Below are 23,640 nucleotides of genomic sequence, written 5' to 3' on the forward strand. Positions count from 1 at the left end.
GAAATGACCACCGCATCTCCCGGAGCAATATGGCCTTAGTTGCTAATGCTCCTAAAAAAAAAACCAAATAACAAAATAAATAACAAGTTTTAATAATTCTCATATATATTTAATGTTAGTAGTAGGTATGGTATATGATAGCAAAATGATGTAAGAAAGCTTATACAGCAGGGGATTACCAAACTTAATAATCCTGCGACCCACACATGATAATCTCTGGGGGCTTGCAAACCTTTGTACTGCATATGAAAATTTTGTTAAATTTAACTCGTGTGTACACAATAAAAATTTACTTTTCAGATTGTCATTGCAAAAATCATGATTAATAGCTTTTTTTTAACTAAATTTTATATGTGCATCAATAAACAAGGTAGCATATTATGAAAATACTATGTATAACTAGTTCAAATTAGAAGAAAAATATTTTAAAAAGTAAAAATGGAATTGAATTTTTATGTTAAGTTTCATGTAAAACCTCATAAAGGGCTGTTTTAACTATGTGGTCTGTTTAAAAGTAAGGCAATATATGTTTTGGTGATGAAACTGTGTCTTTCCCAATAGTGAAGTGTCACACTAATAAAGGCACAATAATTGTTTCTGGGAATTTTTGGTATTTTCCTAAGACAAGACAGAGAAATCTATATGTTTATCTGTGAATATAAGTTCGAAACTAGAAAACTCAGCCTACTACACACACAGGTAGTTTGGTTATATGTAACTTCACTTGTTCCACAACTCTTTTAGCAAACTGCTTTTCCAATTGTGGGTCACTACCCACTCTGACATTTTTCACCAATCAGTGAATCACTTTGGTGTGTGTGACTAATCAATGACTGCTTAGGAATACCTTAGCTTAGCATGATATCATGGTCACGATTTTTTTAGAAATATTTGGATCAGTTCAAAAAATAATCTAAGTTGACTATATTATCTATATTATTGTTTCCATCCATTGCTCTCTAATCATAGAATCAAATTACCCCAGTTATTTTTCAGTAGCTAACCAGTTGGACATGTTTTATTTGCTTTAAGTTCAATAAAACATTGATAGCTTAGTATTAATGTTAGTATTGGCAAAATGATGCAAGGAAAAAGTTTATATGGTACCAGCCAAAAGTAAATAAAATAAAATAAATAAGTAAATAAATAAATCAAATTAAATTAAGGAATAAAGTATCCAATGTCACCTTCCTATTTCGTTCAATTTTTTAAAATATTTCTAACTTTTTATTTCTTTCAATTTAGAACCTACAGTATTAGTACCATGTATGTATGAGTTGCATGGGTTGAAGATTTAGAAGATACTTTTTTATATTGGACTTGAGTGTCAGTAGATTGTAATTTTCAGGAAATACATGGAAAGGAGCATTGTTCCAGAAAACAGAATTAGAATAGATAGATAGATGTGTAAAAGGAAAGGTTAGTTAAATGGCTTTGGAATTGAACTACGAATGGATGTTGAATAGTTGAGTCACGTGTTTCAATTGGACTACAAGAAAGTAGTGGAATCACAGATCAGATTCCAATTCAGAAGAATAGTGCCTATGGGAATATCTATAGAAAAGACATACAGAAACTGAATGTCTGTATGATAGCCAGTAGCGACAGTTTGTTAGAGAGATAGGTCATTAATTAACCTGGCTATCCATTTTTGGATAAGGTTAAGGAGTTTGAATTTTGAATCTGCCTTTAGTAGCTCAAGTGTGGGAACAATATTCTATGATAAGGCAGATTTGCATCTTGTACAGAATCAATGGCTGTTAGAAGAAAACTAATGCTGAGAGTGAAAGAGACAGCCTGGGTTTTTTTTTTTTTCATTGCAGAGAAGCAATATTTAGTGAAAAACTTTTTTTTATAAAAGGAGTGGAAACAACTTTTTTTTATAAAAGGAGTGGAAACAACTTTTTTTTATAAAAGGAGTGGAAAAATTCCATCAGGACCTAGAGAATTCTTCATATAAAGCTTGTGCAAGATTCTCCTAGTACTGTTTTGTTGGAAGACTAAGGGAGGGATTGAATGAAATATGTTTGAGTTAACTATATTTTTGTTCTCCCCATGGTAGGAGGAAGAAATTTACCAAGATCATCAATGGAAGAGTTAGAGGAAAAGTAAGATATAAATAAGTTAGTTTTGTCAGTAGATGATGATGCAGTAAAACCAATAGGATGTAACAGAGGTAGAACAATGGATGGACAGAAGCTATGGCCAATAGCTTTGGTCAGAGACCAAAAAATTTGGTGAGTATGGGCTTGGTACACCCAGGGTCCCTGAGCTGGATATCATCATTCTTCTCTTTCTTGGTGATTCCCTTCTACTTTTGATTCTTTCTCTCTCTCTCTCTCTCTCTCTCTCTCTCTCTCTCTCTCTCTCTCTCTCTCTCTCTCAGGGTAATTCAGGAACTTTTTTTTTCCTAGTGCAGCATAAGCCTCAGGTTTCCTTGCACCATATGGCTATTAATAATAATAATAATTATTATAACTATAGATATATGTTTACGAAAAGACCAAACTAATACAAACTAATTGTTAGAGTGGTCTTTTAGTGTTTTTTAAAGGTGGTGAAACATTACATGTACCATTTCTGAAGAAACACAGGAGAAATCATTCACAAATTGTGTAATTTGTAGGTTATTAATAATAAATAAATTCTAAAACTTCACACGTGAAGTGTTTTCATTTCCACTATTAAAACAAATTTTGCTTAGAAACACGTTATAGTGAAACAGTGATGTTGACCAAAGATCACTATAGAAACATGTTTAGTTTGACTTGTTAGCAAAGTATATATGTATATATGTTAGCAAAGATTAAATACTTTAAATTACTTTAATGTGTGCATGTGTTTTTCATTTCAGATTTTATGAAGAATTAGGAAGAAAGACATATATCACTCCTACCTCTTATTTGGAGCTTATTTCATTATTCCGAAAATTATTAAAGCAGAGACAAGATGAGGTGTCAGCTGCACAAAATCGCTATCTGGAGGGGTTAGAAAAGCTTTCTTTCTTTTCCCAACAGGTTGCAGAAATGCAAGAGGAATTGGAGTGTTTACAACCAGAATTAGTGGAGACAGCTGCTAAAACTGAACATATGATTGGTGTAAGTAACAAAATTAAAATGTTATTAAATCATATTAAGATAAAGTTAAAAATTGATAAAAATTAATTATTTTAACTTGGTACAATAGGAATAAAAGTGTAAAAATTCAAATTCCAAATACACTTTAAATTTTTTATATTTTCTGAATAATCACTCCCAAATATAAGTTTTTGTATGATTGTGAAAATCAGCCATTGACAAAATAATAATATACACAATTGAACATTTCCAGTCTAGAATCTTCTAAGCTGAAGCCATTCAAAATTCTGAATTTTTTATATTTTAGAAATTGTATTTGATAATTCAATATTATGGCAAGGTTATCTGATAGAGGTGTATAAAGCCTTGAATGGTTTGAGCATGCTCAATGCTGATGGGATTCTTCCTCTTGCTCAGAATAATCACCTGAGAGGACATAAATTCAAATTGAGGAAAGACAGATGTAGGATAGATGTGCAGAAATTTGCCTTTAGCCAGCGGGTAGTTGGTTGGTGGAACAGACTTCCATCCCTTGTTGTGGAAGTTGATAGCCTAATAAGCTTGCTTTCTTGCATCATATGCTTCTACTAATGCTAATTATCAAATAAAATGATAATGGAATGAAAAACTATTGGAAATGATAAAATATAATGAAGGAACGAATTTAATTTATAAATTAAATTTGTTTTTTTCTTATATATTATTTATTTTTATTAAAAATTAATCTGGATCATTAGCATTAGTAGAGGCACATGATGCAAGAAAGCAAGCTTATACAGCAACATCCAAAAAAAAAAAAAAAAAACCCTATGTACCAGGTGCATAATAAGTTGCTGCTGCTCTACTCCAAGACTGATAGCGTAACTGATAATGCCACAGCAGCAGCCATTAAAAATGTTTTTACTGCAGGACCTCATTATGAAACTGCTACAGTAAAATAAATAAAAAAAAGTATTGCTGCATTATTCTTATTGAAAAAATAATTTCAGTACAATGAAATACAATGAATGAAATTTTTCATTGTACTAGTGTACAATGAAATAATTCATATAAAATATATTATAATAGCACTAAAATTATTGGTCTATGGTAACTGAAATAAGATATATAATTTAGACACTCAAATGATTTTAATTCCCGGGAGAATACTCCATCGATTGTCATTCCATTATGTGTAGTATTTACTGAAGTATTTGGCTTAATATCTAAATTGAAGACATCTCTTTCATAAATTTACAAAACTTCTTTCCAGCCTCAGAATTTAATTCTAGATTGAAATCATCAGTGAGAACTATAGGTATATGATCCACTGGCTCTTCCAATAATTTTGCACCTTCAATGGAATACGGCATCAAATTCTTGTTTATGAATTTTTGAATTATATCTAATGACATCCGTGGAGTGATGTATATGGCAATGATGAAAACAGATTCATTATTGAATTTGCACAAAGATCCATAAATGTCTCCAATTTCATCTGATACTGCTGTCGCTTTGCTGCTATTATATTGTACAAAGATCTGTGGTGTACTGATGATAGTTGAACCTTCACATTGATATATCGCAACACTACCACTATGAACATCCAACCTTTAAATTTGAATTGTTTTAGTCACACATTGGAATGGTTTAAGTAATATATGTTCATCATTATCCAACCGTGTTTCACTTAATATCAATATTTTGGATTGCTGTAAGATTGTGTCCGTTTCGATATCTCGAACACGATATAGATATACCACTTTGTATGAAATCTTGCAGTTCATCCTGTAGAGACAGTAGCTTATTATTTTTCAAGCGATCTAGTTCAGCATGAAGTTCTATATTACTAGTAACTTTGCTGTGGTGAAATCGTCTTGGGGATTTGTAATACAGTAATACCCCGAAGTTACGCGATAGGTGGGTCCGACGAGAATCGCTTAAGTCGAATTCGCGTAAGTCAGGGTACAACTTTGCATATAAATACATATAAATTTTGTTTAATTGGGACCAAGGACTAACAAAAATACTAGTTTAAAAGAAAAATATTTAATAAAATTACAGTTATTTATACGTATTAATACAAATTATGTATTAAAAAAATAAATGAGTTACGTAAAAAAGTTATTTCGATGTTGACGGCTTCATAAAATCTAACAAATTCGTCTGACGACACAGCGCCTTCTTTTTTTCACGCAGAATTTCTTCGTAGCAAGCTAATAATTTTTTATTCCTTGCTTTGTAGCTATAACGCGTTCTTTGTTGGGGTCTGTTTTCTAAAATTTTTAAGTCCTTTTCAATTGAGCTGAGACCTTCTGTCAAGCTTGCAATTGTCATGTGCTTTTCTGGTGGAACTGGGTCTGAAGTGTTGGATAATTCAGCGACGTTTTGCTCACGCATCTCTATGAGCTCATTCATTGTCAGCTCCTCACTATGTGAATCCAACAGCTCATTGACATCATCACCATTGACTTCCAAATCTAATTGCCTGGCAAGATTAACAACTTCTTCTATCATATGAGCGACATGATCAGTTTCTGGCATTGTTTTCGTCTCGTTTTTGAAAAAAAATGGACAAAGTTTCTTCCAGACACCATTCAATGTTTTTTTGTGAATTTCATCCCAAGATCCCTCAATTATTCTTATGGCATCTAAAACATTGAATTGATTCCAAAAGTCTTTAACAGATATCTCACTATTTTGTCTCATAGCTTCATTCAGATTTGCAAACGAACGCCTCGTGTAGTAGGCCTTGAATGTTTTGATGACTCCCTGGTCCATCGGTTGAAGCAAGCTGGTTGTGTTTGGAGGCAAAAACACAACATTCACACGTCGGTTGAAATTAATTAAGGTGGCAGGAGGGTGACCGGGTGCATTGTGAATAAGAAGGATCAATTTAAATGGAATCTGTTTAGACCTGCAATAACGTTCGACTTCGGGTATGAAGTTGTGACCAAACCAGTCCTCAAAAACGGAAGCTGTCACCCAAGCTTTATTATATGATTTGACTTCCAAATCACTGGTAAGCTAATTTTAGATATATTTTTTAAAACTCTTCGTTTTCAGAGCGATATATTAAGAGCGGTTTTAACTTGCAGTCACCAGCTGCATTCCCACCAACCATTATTGTCAATCGGTCTTTGGAAACCTTAAAGCCTGGAGAGTTTTTTTATTCGTGAAAACGATGTAATTTCCGACAAAAGTTGAGCACGAATTCGAACACACACATATAAATATGACAGTTGGAATGCAAATTCTTGTATATGTGTGCAGCTCATGCGGCAGCAAAGTTGAATTTTGTTCATCTTTCGCTCTCACTCTCCGCCGTCGCACCGTATATTGATAGCATACGAAAAACGACATTGAAGATAGTGGGCGGCAGTGTTCCAAATGAAAAAATCAAGAACCGCGTAACTCCGAGGTATTACTGTATATAAACTATGCAATGAGGTCACTTGAGATAATGCCATGTATAGAAGTTTCTGTTGATGGTCTTTCTCACGATTATATACATCTTTGTCGAAGGTCCCTCCTTGAGATTTATGTATAGTCAAAGAACATACTAAAGGATATTGTATATGTCTACATGTTAATTTCCTATTATTCTTGAATGGAATTGTAGTTGATCATTTTATAATAGGTATGGATTGACTAGGTAAATGTTTATTTTAGACCCGTCACCACCAAATACGGAGGATGTGGAAAGGTCAGCGAATGACCACCGCATATCCCGGAGCAATATGGCCTTAGTTGCTAATGCTCCTAAAAACCAAATAACAAACAAACAAATGTTTATCTTTCACGTATTGTTTATAACAAGATTTTTTTTTTTTTTTTTTTATGTGAACCCCAAACACGAGAGGTATTAGAACCTATAGTACTTAGTACCATGCTTGGGTTGGAGGTTGAGAAGACAAAAGAAGATATTTGTTGACATTGGACTTGAACTTCTGTAGATTGTAATTTTCAGGAAATACATATGAAGGAAGGTTGTTCCAGAAAACGGCAGTTGAATGAATAAACGAGGAAGATGAAAGTTGGTTCTGTGAGTTTGAAGTTGGACAGTAAATGGATGTTGGCTGGTGGCAGCACGTGTTCGGACTGTTTTGAAAGAGAGAGAGCAGGAATTATAGAAGCCAGTTCAGAAGAACAGTGCCCATGGAAGTATCTGTAGAAGAGGCATGCATCAGAAACAGTGCATCTATGAGAAAGCGAGTGGAGAGACTCTGTTAGAGATGAATCATTAATTAACCTAACTGCCCTCTTCTGAATGGAATCAAGAAGCCTGAGAGAGGTTTTGGGGGCACCACCCCAGATGTGGGAACAATATTCCATGGCAGGGCGGATTTGCGATTTATACAGAGTGAGCAGCTGTTTGGAAGAAAAGTAACACCGAGAGCGAAAGAGAAAACCAAGTTTTTTAGATGCAGAGGAAGCAATATTTGTAATGTGCTTGTGCCAAGAGGGATTAGAAGTCAGGGTAATCCCCAAAAGAGATATATCATTTTGCCTAGAAATCGGAGTGTCACTAAAGATAAGCATAGGAGCAGAAGAATCCTTTTTGTGAGATAAAAGACAAGACTGAGTTTTAGAAGGGTTGAAATCAACTAGGTTGTCTTTGCCCCACTGGAGAATTACCTGAAGATCGGCATTTAAGGAATTTGCAGCAGATTTTCGAGAACTTGAAGCTGATTGAGCAGGACAAGGTTTCTCAAAATGGAAAGTTGAATGCAATGTGCTATCATCGGCAAAACTATGATAGGATTTCCAGTCAATGGAAGAAGGTCATTGATATACAAGAGGAAAAGAGTGGGGGAAAGAACTGAACCTTGGGGGACATCAGCATTAGTGGAGACGTTAGATGACAGAGAGCCATCTACCATCACCCTCAGTGAGCGATCGGGGAGAAAACTGGATAACCAATTACTAAAAACAGTTGGCAAACCATAAGATGGAAGCTTGTTTAGAAGACCTTTATGCCAAACACGATCAAAAGCCTTTGAGATGTCAAGAGCAACTACTTGTGTTTCACCGAACCTTTCCATTGAATTAGTCCATAAATGGGTAACATAAGCCAGAATATCACCACTGGATTGACACTGACGGAATCCATATTGGCGATCGTTGATCAGATGGAAGGTTTCTAGGTAGTTTAAGAGTTGGCGGTTAATTGATTTCTCCATTATTTTAGAAAGAGTAGAAGTAATTGCAATGGGACGATAATTGGATGGGAGGGATTTGTCACCCTTTTTTGGAACTGGCTGGATATGAGCAAATTTCCAAGCAGAAGGAAAAACACCTTTGGAATAAGAAAGTGAAAAAAGGCGGCAAAGAATAGGAGTAAGTTCAGGAGCACAGGTTTTGAGAACAAGTGGAGAAATACCATCAGGACCTGGAGCTTTCTTAGCATCAAGATTCATCAAAATCCTTCTGATATCCTTTTGACGGAAGACCACAGGAGGCATTGAATGGAGTGTGTTAGGAATGGTGGGAGGTGTTTTACCAAGATCATTAATACACGAGCTGGAAGAAAAATGGGATGCTAGCAGGTCAGCTTTATCCTTGGCTGAAGTGACAACAGAACCATCTGGTTTGGACAGAGGTGGGAGCAGAGATGGGAAAAAGTTGCGGCCAATAGCTTTGGCAAGAGACCAGAATTCTCTGCTGCCATTAGGGCAAGAAGCAAGTTTTCTACTCTTAGCCTGTTCAAACTCTAGTTTGGACTGATTAATAACTGATTTACAATTGTTGCGAGCTTTGGTGTAGGCAGAAAATGAAACTGAAGAATTAGAAACAAGCCAATTACGATATGCAACATTCTTCTCTTGGACAGCCTTAGCACATTTATTGGAAAACCAAGGTTTAGATAAAGGACGAGATTTTAAAGTGGAGTGTGGGATAAAGGATTCCATTCCTGCAAGAATAATTTCACTGACACGATCTGAGCAAACATTGACATCTGAAGTTTTGAAACAGTAATCAGACCAAGGAAAAGAAGAAAAGAAGTCTCGCAGGTCATCCCATTTTGCATTCTTGTAATGCCAAACAATACGAGGTTGGGAATAGCCATGAGATAAAGGTTCCATTGGAGAAGAGACAATCACCAAGTTGTGATCTGAAGTGCCTAAAGGACCTCTCACTTCGACCGTGTACTTAGAAGGGTTGTTTGTGAGAAAAAGATCAAGCGTATTGGCTGTATGATTAGGATTGTCCGGTATTCTTGTAGGTAAATGAACAATCTGTGCTAGGTCATTAGTAATTGCAAAAGTCTCAGCATCTCAACCTGCTGGGTCGGTGTGACTAGAAAACGGAAGCCAACTGGAGTTGTGAACATTAAAATCAGTAAGGAAAATTACCTCACTGTTGGGAAAGTTGGACTGGAGAAGGTCAAGTTGCAAAGAGAGGAAGTCAAAGAGCTCCAAGTGATCAGTGGAGTTGGGAGAACGGTAGAGACAACAGATGAATTTGATACAATGAGGTAGAGAGATTTTAAGCCAGAGAAGATCAAAGAGAGGAGATTCCCAATTGCCAAGTCTCTGACAGGGAATATCAGAATGGACATATGCACAAGTACCACCTTTGAGGCTAAAGGAATCATACAGCAAATAATTTGGACATCTGAGATGAGCAGTAGTTGAATCAACCAATAACTGAGATTCAGCCGAAAAATTACATGGGGTTTGGAAGACTGCAAGTGGAAATGGACATCATTGAGATGAGAATTGAGACCACGTATATTTGTGAAATGAATTAGGAAGTCCTTGGGAGGTTTAGATCTTTTCGCAGATAAGCTTGCTCTATTATTTTGACAATTCATCGTGTATTCAATAGTAAGAAAAAGTGGGTTGGACATGCTGTATGAAGTAATGAAATTTTTGGAAATGGCGTACATGTGGTAAGAATATACCCAGATCCTTGACATAACGTGGCCTCGACAATGCTCCCCGCATACACACTACTCGGACTCCCTCCAGTCACTATCTGGCAGAGTAGAGGTAGCAAGATTATACATTAGCTGATCCGGAAGCCTCCTAGAGAGTTACCAATAGGTTTGGTCCGGTGTACTAACTAGCAGCCGGCCTGCGAACACCGTTTTAGAGCTGTACCCTCGAAATGTAAGGAATGTTGGATCTCGCCACGACATTCATCATAACCTCAAAAATCATCAATCATACTGCATGATGGAAGAGATAGGGAAGGGTTGACCGGACCTTAGCTCTAGAGACTAAACATGGGTTCCACCACCTCAAGCCTCCAATAAGCAAAGTGGTGGTATTTCACCAGTTGATGAGAGTCATCTACCACCTAGTACATAGAGGGGCGGCATTCCTCCATGTGGTGTGGGCGCCACACCTCGACCCCTGCTTACGTTGGTTCACACCTGGGTGGTCACCCACCATGTACTTGTGCATGGAGGTTATACCCAGAATTACTAACAGTCCCACCATTGTGAAGGTGCAAGCAGAGGATTTGGCTGTCATAGACCGTCCGGACTTTGCCAAAATTGGGTCCACCTGACTTGAGTGTCACCCGAATATCAGTTCCATCAGCGTTTTAGACTCCCAGGTAGCAAGTACAGCTTGTGTGGCATATCTGAGAGAATGTCTGTGACAACCTCAAGGACCAATTGAAGGTTATGTCCTATTTTTGACTCAGGAAATTTCATCCATACTCGTTTAACTGTTCCGTTGTCCTCAGATTCGAAATATACTCAAGTACGGATTGCACTGTTTACCAATCCATCAACCACATCTATATTTGTAGTAACCATGTACTGTTTTCCTTTCAATAATGGTAGAATGTATGGAAGTCCTGCAGTTTCAGTCACTGACATTTTATGAATTTTATTTTGCATACTTGCTAATTGTTCTTCAGAATGATATCCGTTGTATAAATCTTGTGAAACCACTCCATGGGTTTCATCTGCAATTAAAACATTTGTATTATAGGCATTAACATCACTATTTCTTAAAAATAATCGAATCCCTTGCAGACATAAATTAGTAGCATCTTCTTTGGTAACAAATCTTGATTCATTGCCATGTATAGCAAATGTTGGGAAGTTACTCCATGACGATCAGATCTACAAATTTCACTCGATGTCATCATAAAGGGAGTAATTTTCGTTATCCATTTTTAAATTTTTGTGTATTGTCCCAAATATATAGCTGGAAAAGAAAGTTCTTCTGCATGTATATTATATAGGAAACTTGTTGGAGATGATTTCTGACCCGGTGCTGTACATAAATATTTATGTTCAGACCATAATAATGTTTGTTGTTGAATTAACAATAGTTCATCATCATTGTTGACACAATTTCATCTGAATGTTCCCATTCACTATCATCATTCGTCCCCAAGAAATCATCACTCACTTTTATGCCATAGAATTTATACAAAGGTGAATTTATCAAATACCTTAACCATATTTCCACTATTTTCTTCTGCACACATCCTTGTAGATATGATGATGTTATGTAGACTTAAAAGTTGAAATGATGTCATTTGTGATAATAGGCTTTCCTTGTCATCTTAGTTAATTTGTGTGATGAAAAGGGAACTGCATGACTTCTTGTGAAAGTGGGTGGAAGAACGCTTGTGGAAATTTACTGTTATTTAGAAAGAAGTACCCAAATGGAAAGATAGTGAGACAACTTAAACTGATGTATATCACTAAAGTAAAAAAAAAAAAAAAAAAAAGATTTTAAAGCATTATGTATGTACATATTGGCTATTTTTGGTTAAATGTGTAACTAGACTGGTAGAAAGGTGGCAGCCTTTGACAAATCTATTTAAAGAAGTTAGAAGGATGAGGGTGCTCATATTGCTTTCCTCATCCTTGATGAGGAAAGCAATATGAGCACTTTTTCTTAGTTACCAAATTGAAAAGTATAACAAGCGATCACTCATGAGTAGCACCGACTGATGTTCAAATCCAAAGTTCATGATCTAAAAGTTTTGAAAGAAGACAAATTGATGAACCCAAGAAGACAGACTTCTGAATTGTGCACTTCTGGTAAAAGCAATCCTAAACAGGCCCAGCAAACTGAGAATTCTAGGCATGTTATCCTCACTTGTGCATAAACTCTTTTCATGTTTCTCTCTTCTAGCTTGAATAAAGCAATTTACTTGTTTCTTTTAAATGTTATTGCAACATTTGAAAATCTGAACATAGTCCCAACATACTTCACATCCACCATCCATATCTAAGGCTATTACTCCTAGATATGTTGAAGAATATTATGTGCAAATCTGTTTTACCAACAGTTTTCAAATCTTCCACTTCCATTTTTGAAATTGATTACCATAGCAGACTAAACCAAAAGAATGATTCTGACATTGTCATAGATATTTTTTCTGCTGAAATTGTGAAAAATCTAAAGAAAGCAGATAAGATTCTGTTCTTTTGTTTAGTGAAGAAGTACTTTATGGCTGCATGTGACTATCTGATGCAGAGTTTCACATGGAAAAATGGTGCTCGTATAAATCCTGAGGAGCACAGTCATCAGTTGGTAGTGCATAATTTTCATATTTGAAACTTTTTCTGAAAAGTTCAACTACTACTTGGTGTTGTTAAAGGAAAATAAATAAATGAAACAATATATGTCTTGTGGCATCAGTTCTCTGAGAACCTACCAGACTCTATTATGAAGAAGAAGACAGAATGTAGAGTGGCCCTTCATTGGGGAACTGACAAGTGCACAAGGAAGCTTGAAATATAACAGATTATTCCAAGGCATGCTTGGCATTTTAACAATTCCTCATAGCAGTGCTGAGTGTGAGTTAATGTTCAGCCAAGTTAAAAAAAAAACAAAAAAACAAAAACTGAGTTCATTGCTTCTCTTTCTGGTGAAATCCTGTTGTTGATGTAAGGAACACTATTAAGTGTTTTTTTTTTTTTTTTTTTTTTTTTTTTCCCAATCATTGGCTGGGTTTGTTGGTCTTAAATGAGGAAAGTTTTTCACCCTCAGAAACTTGTGTTTTTTGTCCAGGTTTGTTTGGCAAAATGAGCAATAAAAACAAATTTTCATAATACATAATATGGGTAGATAAGGTAATTCTTGGGTGGCCCTATTATGACAGTTTTTTTTTATTATTATTTCTGCTGAAACTTTGGAAATTCTCCTGACAGCCAAGTCCAGACTGCAAGTCCGTTATGAACAAAACTTTGACTCAACATTTCTGAAGAGAGAAAAATCTGAAACAGTATCTTTCTTAAAACAGTCAAAATCAGTTGATATCAATTAGACTTCAGTTGATTAATAGAAAATCCAAACATAAATCCAGAAACAGAAAAATCCTTATTAAACTGATGTTTGAAAACATAATGTTCTAGTAAACAGTCCTATGGCTGAGCATTAATATAAAATACATATTTTGTCAGTGAAATTTAATTTCTAGTGCAGCATGGGCTTTAAAAACCTCCTGTTTTCCTCCTGCTTTTTGCAAAAAAACTCTCAATTTTTCACCTGTTTGCATGAAAAAACTTCCTGCTTTCCTCCTGCCTGCAAATACTGATCTCTAGCTTTTATGAAAGTCAAATTTGGCAGCTATGAGAGAGAGAGAGAGAGAGAGAGAGAGAGAGAGAGAGAGAGAGAGAGAGAGAGAGAGAGATAAATAAACAAAACTTTAGCCATAATTATGAGATCCTCGAATTTGGGGAGAGGTCCATATAGATTGGAGATGTGCAAATGCCTCCTTAATTCAGAAAGGGATCAAAGGATGTAGTGGATAAGGCGCGTAATCTTGTCTGACCATTCTGATTGGATACTATGATGCAGTAACAAAGGAACTACATGCAAAAAATAATTTTGACATCATATGCTTGGATTTCAGGAAAAGTTTTGGTACTGTTCACATGAAGACTGCTGTAAAAATTGGAGCAAGTTATAAATTACTGCTGTGGATAAAAGGATGGTCGAGTGGGAGAAGACAAAGAATGGTATCAAGAGGCACTGCTATTCTTAGACTAATGTTATTAGTAGAGGCCCCAGGGTTCACTGCTGGGCCCATTGTTGTTTTCAATATTTATTAGTGATAGTGATGAAGGCATAAAAGATTTAATGGCTAAGTTTGCAAATTATACAAAGGTTGGCAAGGGAATTTAATGACAGTAATCAGGTATACTACTACTACAGGTATACTCCTGCAACAAGATAGAGGAAAATTAGGTAGATGGGTTGAGAAGTGGCAGTTGATGTTTCACATCGATGAATGTAGTAAAGTACTTTATATGAGTAGCACTAATCCAGAATAACATATTAACTGTGTAGTACCACAATCAAGGTAGTAGAGAACAAAAAGAAGGAGACCTTTAGTAATTTTACAATCAGACAAGAAGTTCTCGGAGCAGTGCAGATCGGCTGCTAGAATATCTCTTGGGATTTTTGTCAAAGATATACAGGAATTATACAGCAAGGATAAGGAAGTAATTCCTGTGTATAAGGCAATGGTTTTGAGCCACATCTTGTATACTGAATTCACCTCTGGAAGCCTCATTTTAGGAAGGATGTGGATCTGTTGGAATGTGTGAAGAGAAGAGCAGTGAGGTTAGTTAGGGGAACAAAAGGTTATTTTTGCATACTCCATTATTACTTACTGGTTTTTCTTTAGAGTATTACTGATATTCGAAAGGTAGTGCTTGAGCAGTAAGATCACCAATGCCCCTAACATTTTAAATAAGCTTACAGCAGTCTAAAGCACAATCTTCTTTGATCCCAGATAACTATTTGAATCCCAGAAAATGAATGAATGAGGCTCATAAAAATCCAAGCATATGAATCCAACAGATATCTCTAAGAAATGGAGTTCCTCATTCTACCATCAAATTAGTACTTCAAGATGGTCATCACCCATTTCATTACACCTGGTTGCAAAGTCTATCACAAGAAGATTAATGTCACAGAATACGGTTTTTTGAATGGGATTTAGTGACACAAATAGGACCCTAATTTTATTGAATGCATGCTGTGGAGTAATGAGGCCACGTTCTCCAGAAAAGGAGTGTTCAATGTACATAATGAACATAAATGAGCAGCACTTGCAAATTCACATAAGGTATGTGAGAGAGCATACTAGGAGTATTCTCTCACATACCTCATGTGAATTTGCTTTCCAAAAGGTTGCATAAGTGGCCATATGACATTTTTCTGCATAACAGCTAACAAATCTGTTGGACAACTGCACTGCACATACATCAGGGAATATGGTATTAACATAACCAGTACATTGTGGTAAGATCATTGGATTGGGCATGATAGCTTGCTTGCTTGCTCCCTTGACCTGAATTCTCCCCCTCCCTCATTTTTATTTACTTAGAAGAAGAAGAAGAACTCTTTATTATATACAGAAAGCACATTGATGTATACAACTCCCTTCATGGCTACAAGCCAGGGGTTTACATAAAAGAAATCACACAACATAATAAACACACACACATAAACACACACAAAAAAAAAAAAAAAAAGAGGCTTTATGACTCCTGAAAGGTTTGAACACTGTAATGATGGATTCAAGGCAGTGATGAATAGGTCTCCGGGAGCAGGTTCTAAGGTCCTCTGACGCAGTCCTGGGAAGGAAGTCGACCAAGTACTTTCTGCCTATATTCCTTGTTGACTGCGAATTTGTAGAGGTCGCTGTCCTCTACAAAGTATGTCTTGCAGCATTTGCACAGGTAGGAATCGATCAGATAGCTTTAACTGGTTTGGAATGGCCTGTAGGATTGGATTAGCCCTAAGCTTGGGACCAGAATCCTCCATCCGCAGTTAGTCCAGAAATCTGGTACTGAAATAATGCCGACCATCATTTTGATGGCAAAGACGAGTCTTCTCTCGTGAATGATGGCAGGAAGACATGTTGAGAGCTGCCGCCATCTGGGTGTCCTTGGTGTAGGGGAAGCCGAAATTTCCATATGGCCCACTTCAGTAGCCAGAATTCCCCCGTGAAAACCCGTCTAAGATGGGTCATAGCAGTTGAAGTCCAGACTTCGGTGCCATAGAGTATGACCGGATAAACACACGTCTTAATATATCTGCACCCAACAGCCTGGTCATGGACGTGCATTAGTTGTTGTTTAATCATCCACCGGAGTCGACAGAACTTTATTTGCAAGTGGTCTATGTGCGGTAGAAAGGAGAGCTTTTGATCAAAAATAATGCCGAGATCTGTATGTTGTTGGACAGCAGAAATTGCGCATCCTCTTAAAATGGGTTGTACTATTGTTGGGCTCCGTCTGAGAGAAAAATCAACTGTTTTGACTTCTCAGGATTGATTTGAAGTCCGAAACCGGAAAGGAAGGCCTCAAGGTTCCGGATTTTCTGAAGGATTAAGGTATTGATGTATTCAGCAGTGTCTCCAGGGCTGATGGGAGTAAACAGTTTTATGTCATCGGCAAAGGTGAGGATGTCAGTTCGGCCTGTCACGAATGGCACGAGAACAGCTGAGAATAAGATTCTAGACAGGACCCCGCCTTGTGGGACTCCAGCTGTAATAGTCCTGGTATAGCGCAGATTGCCATCGCACACAATAATGGTCCTGTTCTCCAGCATTGTCTGAATGAACCAGAGCAAGTCTCCACCAATGAGGTAATACTCACATAGTAGCCTTGCCAATGCGTGAACGGATACGGAATCAAATGCTGCCTGGACGTAGATATACGTAATGGTGATTTCCAAATGGTGCTCAAATGCCTCGAGGTTCTTGGTAGTGGTGGTGACTAGATTTGTAGCAGTGTATCTTGACCGGGTAGCATAGTGGATCTGCGGTAGCTGTTGTGGCATAATTTGTATGGCTAATGTTCTTAGAAGAGATTTCTCAAAGAGCTTTAATAGGCATGATGCAGAGGAAATTGGACGGAAGGGACTGGGCTGAGAAGCAGAGCATGTTTTCAGCAGCGGTCTTACTAGATAGACATGCCACATAGGAGGGAAAAAATTTTGATTAAGGATCTTGTTAAATAATGACAGGATAGGATCAACAACAAATGTACTGAGCCATTTCAGCATAAACTGAGGAATTCCGTCAGCACCTGATGGGGCCGTAGGTGCTAAGCTATTCATTGCATCGATCAGCTAGTATTTGGTGAGGTGAACTGAATTTAAGGGGTTTGTCGAAATCGGATTGATTTGGAATTCCATTGGCATAGTGGATTCTGGCTGAGCAGCGAACCTAGTTATATGGTCAAGCCAGCTGCTCATATTGAGTGAGTCAATGGCGTCCTCTGATTGGATTCTGTGGAAGGGCTTCCCCTTATTTATGGTATCCTCTAGGTGAAGTTTTATTGCCTCCCTCTTATTCCGAATAAAAAGTGCCCTAGCTCGGGAATAGGCAGTTCTGTCCGAGGGTGAGCTGGAGTTTTCCACTTTTTGTGCAAATTCTGTTTAACTTGGAAACTTTCAGAGACTTTTGGATTCCACCAGGCCTTTGAATGCTCTGTGATGGTTAGTTTCTTCATTGCAGCATAGAGAGAAACAGTGGCTATCCATCTTGTCATCAGTCAATCCCGAGTTCGGGATCACATTCCTCAAGGACATCCCATGGGATTGCTTGAGCCGCATAAACACACTTTTCAGGATTAAGGTATTTGGGCGCTGTAATTGTTTTGGTTGTGACTTTCCTTCTTCCAGAAGTGATGGGCATTTCTATTTGCATAGAGAGAATAATGGGGTTATGATCAGACTGTATGTTGCTTGTAGGGTTTTTATTAGCCACACAATTTGCTGACACGAACGCAAGGTCTAATGTGCTTTCGCCCCTTGTGGGTGGTGGTGTGCTAACCAGTTTGAGACGTGATATACCTAGATGCTGACTCAGTCTCCTCTTGAGGTTTCCCTGAGTATTCAGGAGATTGAAATCCCCACACACGACGTGTTTCAGTGATGAATGGGGTTACTTAAAATGTGTGATATATGACAGAGGCCAGCCAGAAGGCATTTTGGAACTGACAGCACATCTTCATGCAGGTGTCACATTCATTGATGAGGAAGGGCTACAGAATGTTTAAGTAGAGGTGATATGTCATACATCATCATCATTCATCATTCTACTCTTCCATTTGGCATGGGTTGAGTCCCTATTTAGATCTCGTCCTCCATTGTTGGCAATCTCTTGAATCTTGCATTTGTTGGTAACTCTGAAAGCCTGTGTTTTCCTTTAGACATTGGAGCCATTCTCTTTTGGGTTTTCCTTGTTATTTGTTGTTATTTGTTTTTTTTTAGGAGCATTAGCAACTAAGGCCATATTGCTCCGGGGATATGTGGTGGTCATTCCCTGACCTTTCCGCATCCTCCGTATTTGGTGTTCACGGGTTTGAACCCAGGTCTAATCAAGAGGTGTGTGCTACGCACTGTCGCTCCTGCCCACCTGGCTATGGAGGTGCCAATTGGGTCTTCCTGGTGGTCTCTTATCTCCAATTCTTCCTGTCAGTACTACATTAGGCAGCCTGTGTTGTTTCATCTGGTTCACATGTCCAAACTACTGAAGTTGTTTTCTGTAGATCTGCTATATTATTCTGCATTCAAAATTTAGACCTTTCCTTACTTGTTCATTAGTTTTATGTTCTCTCCAATTTGTTTTATTGATTTTCCTTAGACATCTCATTTCAAATACGTTATTTTTTGCCTTTCCTTCTTATTTATTCTCAATTCTCTGATCCATAAGTTGCTGTGGTTATGATGACAGTTTCATATAGTTTAATTTTTAGACTATTTGAGATTTTATTGCTCTTCCATATGTTTTTGAGTTTGTTCATGTTTGTCCATCCGATATTCAGTCTGTGATTAATTTGGTCAATATTACTTAGGTTTCCGGTTATTAGAGAGCCCAGGTATACAAATTTTTGTACTTGTTCTGTTTGTTGATTTTGGATGTTTATGTTTATGTCTTCTATTTTTTTTTTCCAATTTGCGTTACTTTGGTTTTATTTATATTAATATTAATTCCATAATTGTTGCTTTATCAATGTTTGTTAATATTTATTTTAGTTGTTCTTTTGTATCTCTTAAAATCACAATATCATCTGCATATTTTATGTGGTTTATATTTTTTCCATTTATTATTGTGCTTCTTTTTTCTTCAGTTGATTTCATTAGTTCTTCTAGGTAGATATTAAATAGATATGGAGATAAAGGGTATCCCTGCATGACTCCTTTCTCTATTTCAAATTTCTCTGTTTTAAGTTGTTGAATTTTACTATTGCTCTTGTATTTTTGTAGAAATTATTTACAAACATGATTATTTCATGATCAAGTGGGATTTTTTGTAGTTGCTTCATTAAATTTTCTCTGTTTACAGAGTCAAATGCCTGCTTGAAATCGATGAAGCACAGATAAAGAAGTTTCTTCTTATTCCAATATTTTTCTTCAGTGATGTTTAGTGTGAATATTTGGTCTATTGTTGATCTGCCTTTTCTAAATCCAGCTTGTTCTTCCCCTATGGTTTCTTCATATGTTTTAAGTATCCTATTTTGTAAGATCCTTATAAATATTTTATATATATGGTTTAAAAGGGTAATGGGTCTATAATTCTGACAATTTTCTTTATCTCCTTTTTTGTGCATAGTTTTTTGTGTATGCATATACTTTTTTGTGTATGTCATACAAGAGCATGTATAACTCCCAGACATCAGCAAATTGGAGCAGGAATTCTAGATATATCCATAATTTAATTTCTTTATTCATATTTGCCATAGTATATTGCTTATTTTTTTGTGATTAACTTCTTTTTAATTTTTAATTTAATGCATTAATATTACATATGTGTGTTGTAGCTATTGTAGCTATTTTAATTGAAAGTATTTCATGTATTGTAAAATTTTTGAATGAAAACCAGTACTGAGAAATAAGAAATAATATGACAACATTTAAAAAGAAATATATTGCAAAGAAAAGTGATTAAAATATCAATATACTCAAGAGCAAAAGGAATGTGTTATTACTTTAGTTTCCCACCGTGGATAGGAAAATAGTTGAGATGATGAAAACATTTAAATGTTTTCTGAGGAAACATCACATTGAACAAAATTTTAAAAATTAGTACTTTTTGACCTAAAATTTCACTAAGAGATGCATAATTAGGTCTTGGACATGAATTCTTGTATGTTTGGTTTCCGAGTATAAAAATGTGACTACTTAAAAAAGTGGTGGCCTGAACATTCACCCTAATAATTTGAGTATCAGCCATTGTTTTATGATGGTGGATCGAAATAAAAACATCCCCATTAAGAGTGCTTTGTACCCATCATATGTACTGAAAATTTTGTTTTAATCAGAATGTATACACAGGATTATTGAAGAGGTGATGTTTATAATTCACTCAATGGCCATATTATTTCTAAATGGCAGGTGGAAATAGATGCATCCCATTGTACCAATAGCATATGTGAAGTACAGGATTGTACTTCACATATGCTATTGGTTTTATTTAATGCAGACTGTAAACATGACTATTAAGGTGGCACTAGCCATCCTGTTTCTAGATAATAGATTGAAATATAAATGCCCAGTATAGTTTTGGAAGAAAATAGTTTTGACATTATCAAACCACAAGGGCTCACATCTGGTAAGTATGGGCTTGGCACACCCAGGGTCCTGAGCTGGATATCATTCTTCTCTTTCTTGGTGACTCCTTTACTTTCTCTCTCTCTCTCTCTCTCTCTCTCTCTCTCTCTCTCTCTCTCTCTCTCTCTCTCTCTCTCTCTCTCTCTCTCTCTCTCTCTCTCTCTCTCTCTCAGAGTGTAACTCAGGAATTTGGCTGATGCAGCATAAGCCTCAGGCTTTCTTGCACCATATGGCTAATAATAATGATAACAACAGAACACTAAATTTGACTTTTAATGTGTTTTTAGATTCTTGTCAAATCCCACTCTCAGGACCACTGGGATTCAGTACTTGCATGAAGATGGAATTTGACAAAGCCAGAAAGAGGATCCAATACCAGCCTTGTTTCATTCTTTCTCATCTCCAAGAGATTAATTATGAGTGTGACCAGATATGATTATCTTATATGCCCACAATCTTTTACTGCTATGTCACAGGCCACTGGAGTTGTCTTTAGAGTATAGTTGGGGTGCAATGCCATTTTCATTTTTAATGATTACATTTATGTTAATTATTGTTATATTTAACAATATTACATTTATGTTAATTTACTTATGTTATATTACATTTATGTTAATTATGTTAATTATTGTCACCAACAACTACTAGTTGTTGGTGACTCTATTGTCAGGGAAACAGGGAACATGCTTTGTAAAAAAGATAGGTGGAACAGGACCAGGGTATGTCTGCCAGGGGCAAAGGTTGATGACGTTGTAGAGCGAATATCATCTTTTAAGGGCACAAAAGGTGATATAGTTGTACACGTTGGCACTAATAATATTAAGAGTAGGAGACCGGCAGAATTACTTAACAAGTACAGGTCATGTTGAACAAAAGCCGAGAATTAGGGTTGAATTTGAAAGTGTCTGCAATTCTGCCCAGACACGATAGGAGGGAGTATATGATGAGAGCCTTGTCAATCAATTCGGCCCTGGAAAGATTGTGCAAGGCTCAAGGGGTAGAATTTTTTTCAGCCTGGACTGTACTTGTTAACAGGAGAGATTGCTTCTACAGGGATGGGATACACTTAAATAGAAAGGGTGCAAGAATATTTGCTGATGCTATCGAGGCAGTGTTAGGTGGGTCGGAAAACTGCTAGCTTGGGGGGAGACAAAGACCAATAGATTGACAGTAGCCACTGGCAGAGGTGAAAGAGATTCTTGCACTGCTTCTATTAGAATGAGCAGAAGCCTGAAAAACAAGATGCATGGTATTTCAGAGACTGCTGGGAGCCATTGCGGTACAAGTAAACACATGGGTTGTGTTAGGGTAGCTAAGAATAGAAACAGGTGCAGGTATACTTGCGTGTACACCAATGCTAGGAGTTTAGTAAATAAATTTGATGAATTTGAGGTATTGCTCAAAACATCAAAGGCAGATATTGTTGGGATATCAGAGACCTGGTGTCACACAGATATAAGGGATGCAGAACTGCAATTTGGTGAGTACAATGTCTACAGAAAGGATAGACAGGATAGGAAGAGGGGGAGGGGTTATGCTATTAGTTAAGAAACACATAAAAACGAAGGAAGTGAAGCCAGTCGACATCGCTGGACAGTGCAGTGTTGAGTCAGTTTGGTGTGACATAAGCATTGGGAGATCAAAATTGAGAGTAGGAGTGTGCTATAGGCCTAATGACTCTGATGAGTATAATAAGGAACTGTACAGGGAAATAGAGTGGGCCAGTAAATCAGAGAGTCTTATAATGGGAGATTTTAATTTCCCAGATATTGACTGGAATTTGGGGGCTGGTTACTCACACACTAGCAGGGCTTTTGTGGATTTATTGGATGATTGTTTTCTACATCAGCATGTTCGGGAGGCAACTAGAGGGAGGAATACTGTTGATTTGATTATCAGCAGTGATTCTTCATGCATTAAGAATCTGCAAATAAATGAACCACTAGGTGGCAGTGATCACAGTGTGCTGAAGTGGAATTTACTCAAAGTGGTAACTACCATTAGGGGTAAAGGGAAGGGTTATTGCTTCCGTAAAGGCGACTACGATGGACTGAGACATAAATTCTATACAGTGGGACCAACTGATGATATTACCAACAGCAAATTCAAAATGGGAAGCATTCAAAGAACTTATCTTAGAAGCTACTAGGCTTTACATACCAACTAAGAAATATTGTTCAAGGTTTAGGCCAAAATGGATGTCAGATGAACTAATGAGGCATATGGCAGAGAAGAAAAATGCATGGGATACTTACAAATTAACACATGTCACACAAGCCTATGATAGATACAAGTTGATATGCAATCAAGTTACAAAGGAGGTTAGGCAGGCGAAGGCAGATTACGAGAAATCTTTGGCAAGGGATGCAAAGAAAAACAGCAAAGAGTTCTTTACTTATGTAAACTCTAGAAGGAAGGGAATGAATAAGATTGGTCCACTTGATATTGATGGGTCAACTGTTGATGATCCTGCTCAGGTAGCTAACAAACTAAATGAATATTTTGCATCGACATTCACACATGAGGAGTTATTCAGCAAGGGGAATGCCAGAGGTGTATTCAACTCTAGCAGTAAGCTACAGAATCTTGAAATAACTGGGAGTAGAGTGGAGGAGAAACTGTTGAAGATAAACACAAGAAAAGCACCCCGGGTGGATGGGATCTATCCAGTTATATTAAAGGAGGCAGCAAAGGAAGTAAGCAAACCCTTAGCCATAATTATGAGAGCTTCCTTGGATATTATATACTTGGATCTTAGAAAGGCTTTTGATACTGTTGCACATGGAAGACTGCTACACAAATTGGAGCAGTGTAACATTGGAGGCAAATTGCTGCTATGGATAAAGGGGTGGTTGAGGGGGAGAAGACAGAGAGTGGTAATCAATGGACACTGCTCATCGTGGACTAATGTTATTAGTGGAGTCCCTCAGGGCTCAGTGTTGGGTCCATTATTGTTTTCTGTATTTATAAATGATATTGATGATGGTATATCAAACTTAATGTCCAAGTTTGCAAATGATACAAAGGTT

General features: G+C 36.9%; 1 protein-coding gene across 1 annotated transcript in view; it reads left to right on the top strand.

Moving 5' to 3' along the window:
* Positions 1-23,640, top strand: part of LOC150086891 (dynein axonemal heavy chain 7-like) — a 1,233,418-nt gene that overhangs the window by 747,575 nt on the left and 462,203 nt on the right. Inside the window, exon 37 of the mRNA XM_090372313.1 lies at positions 2,855-3,098. Coding sequence (XP_090228439.1) covers positions 2,855-3,098 — 244 coding nt within the window. The remainder of the gene's footprint in view (positions 1-2,854; positions 3,099-23,640) is intronic.

This window comes from Mastigoproctus giganteus, chromosome 4 (genome assembly GCF_048544385.1).
Source record: "Mastigoproctus giganteus isolate SK-2022 chromosome 4, ASM4854438v1, whole genome shotgun sequence".
Taxonomy (NCBI): Eukaryota; Metazoa; Arthropoda; class Arachnida; order Uropygi; family Thelyphonidae; genus Mastigoproctus; species Mastigoproctus giganteus.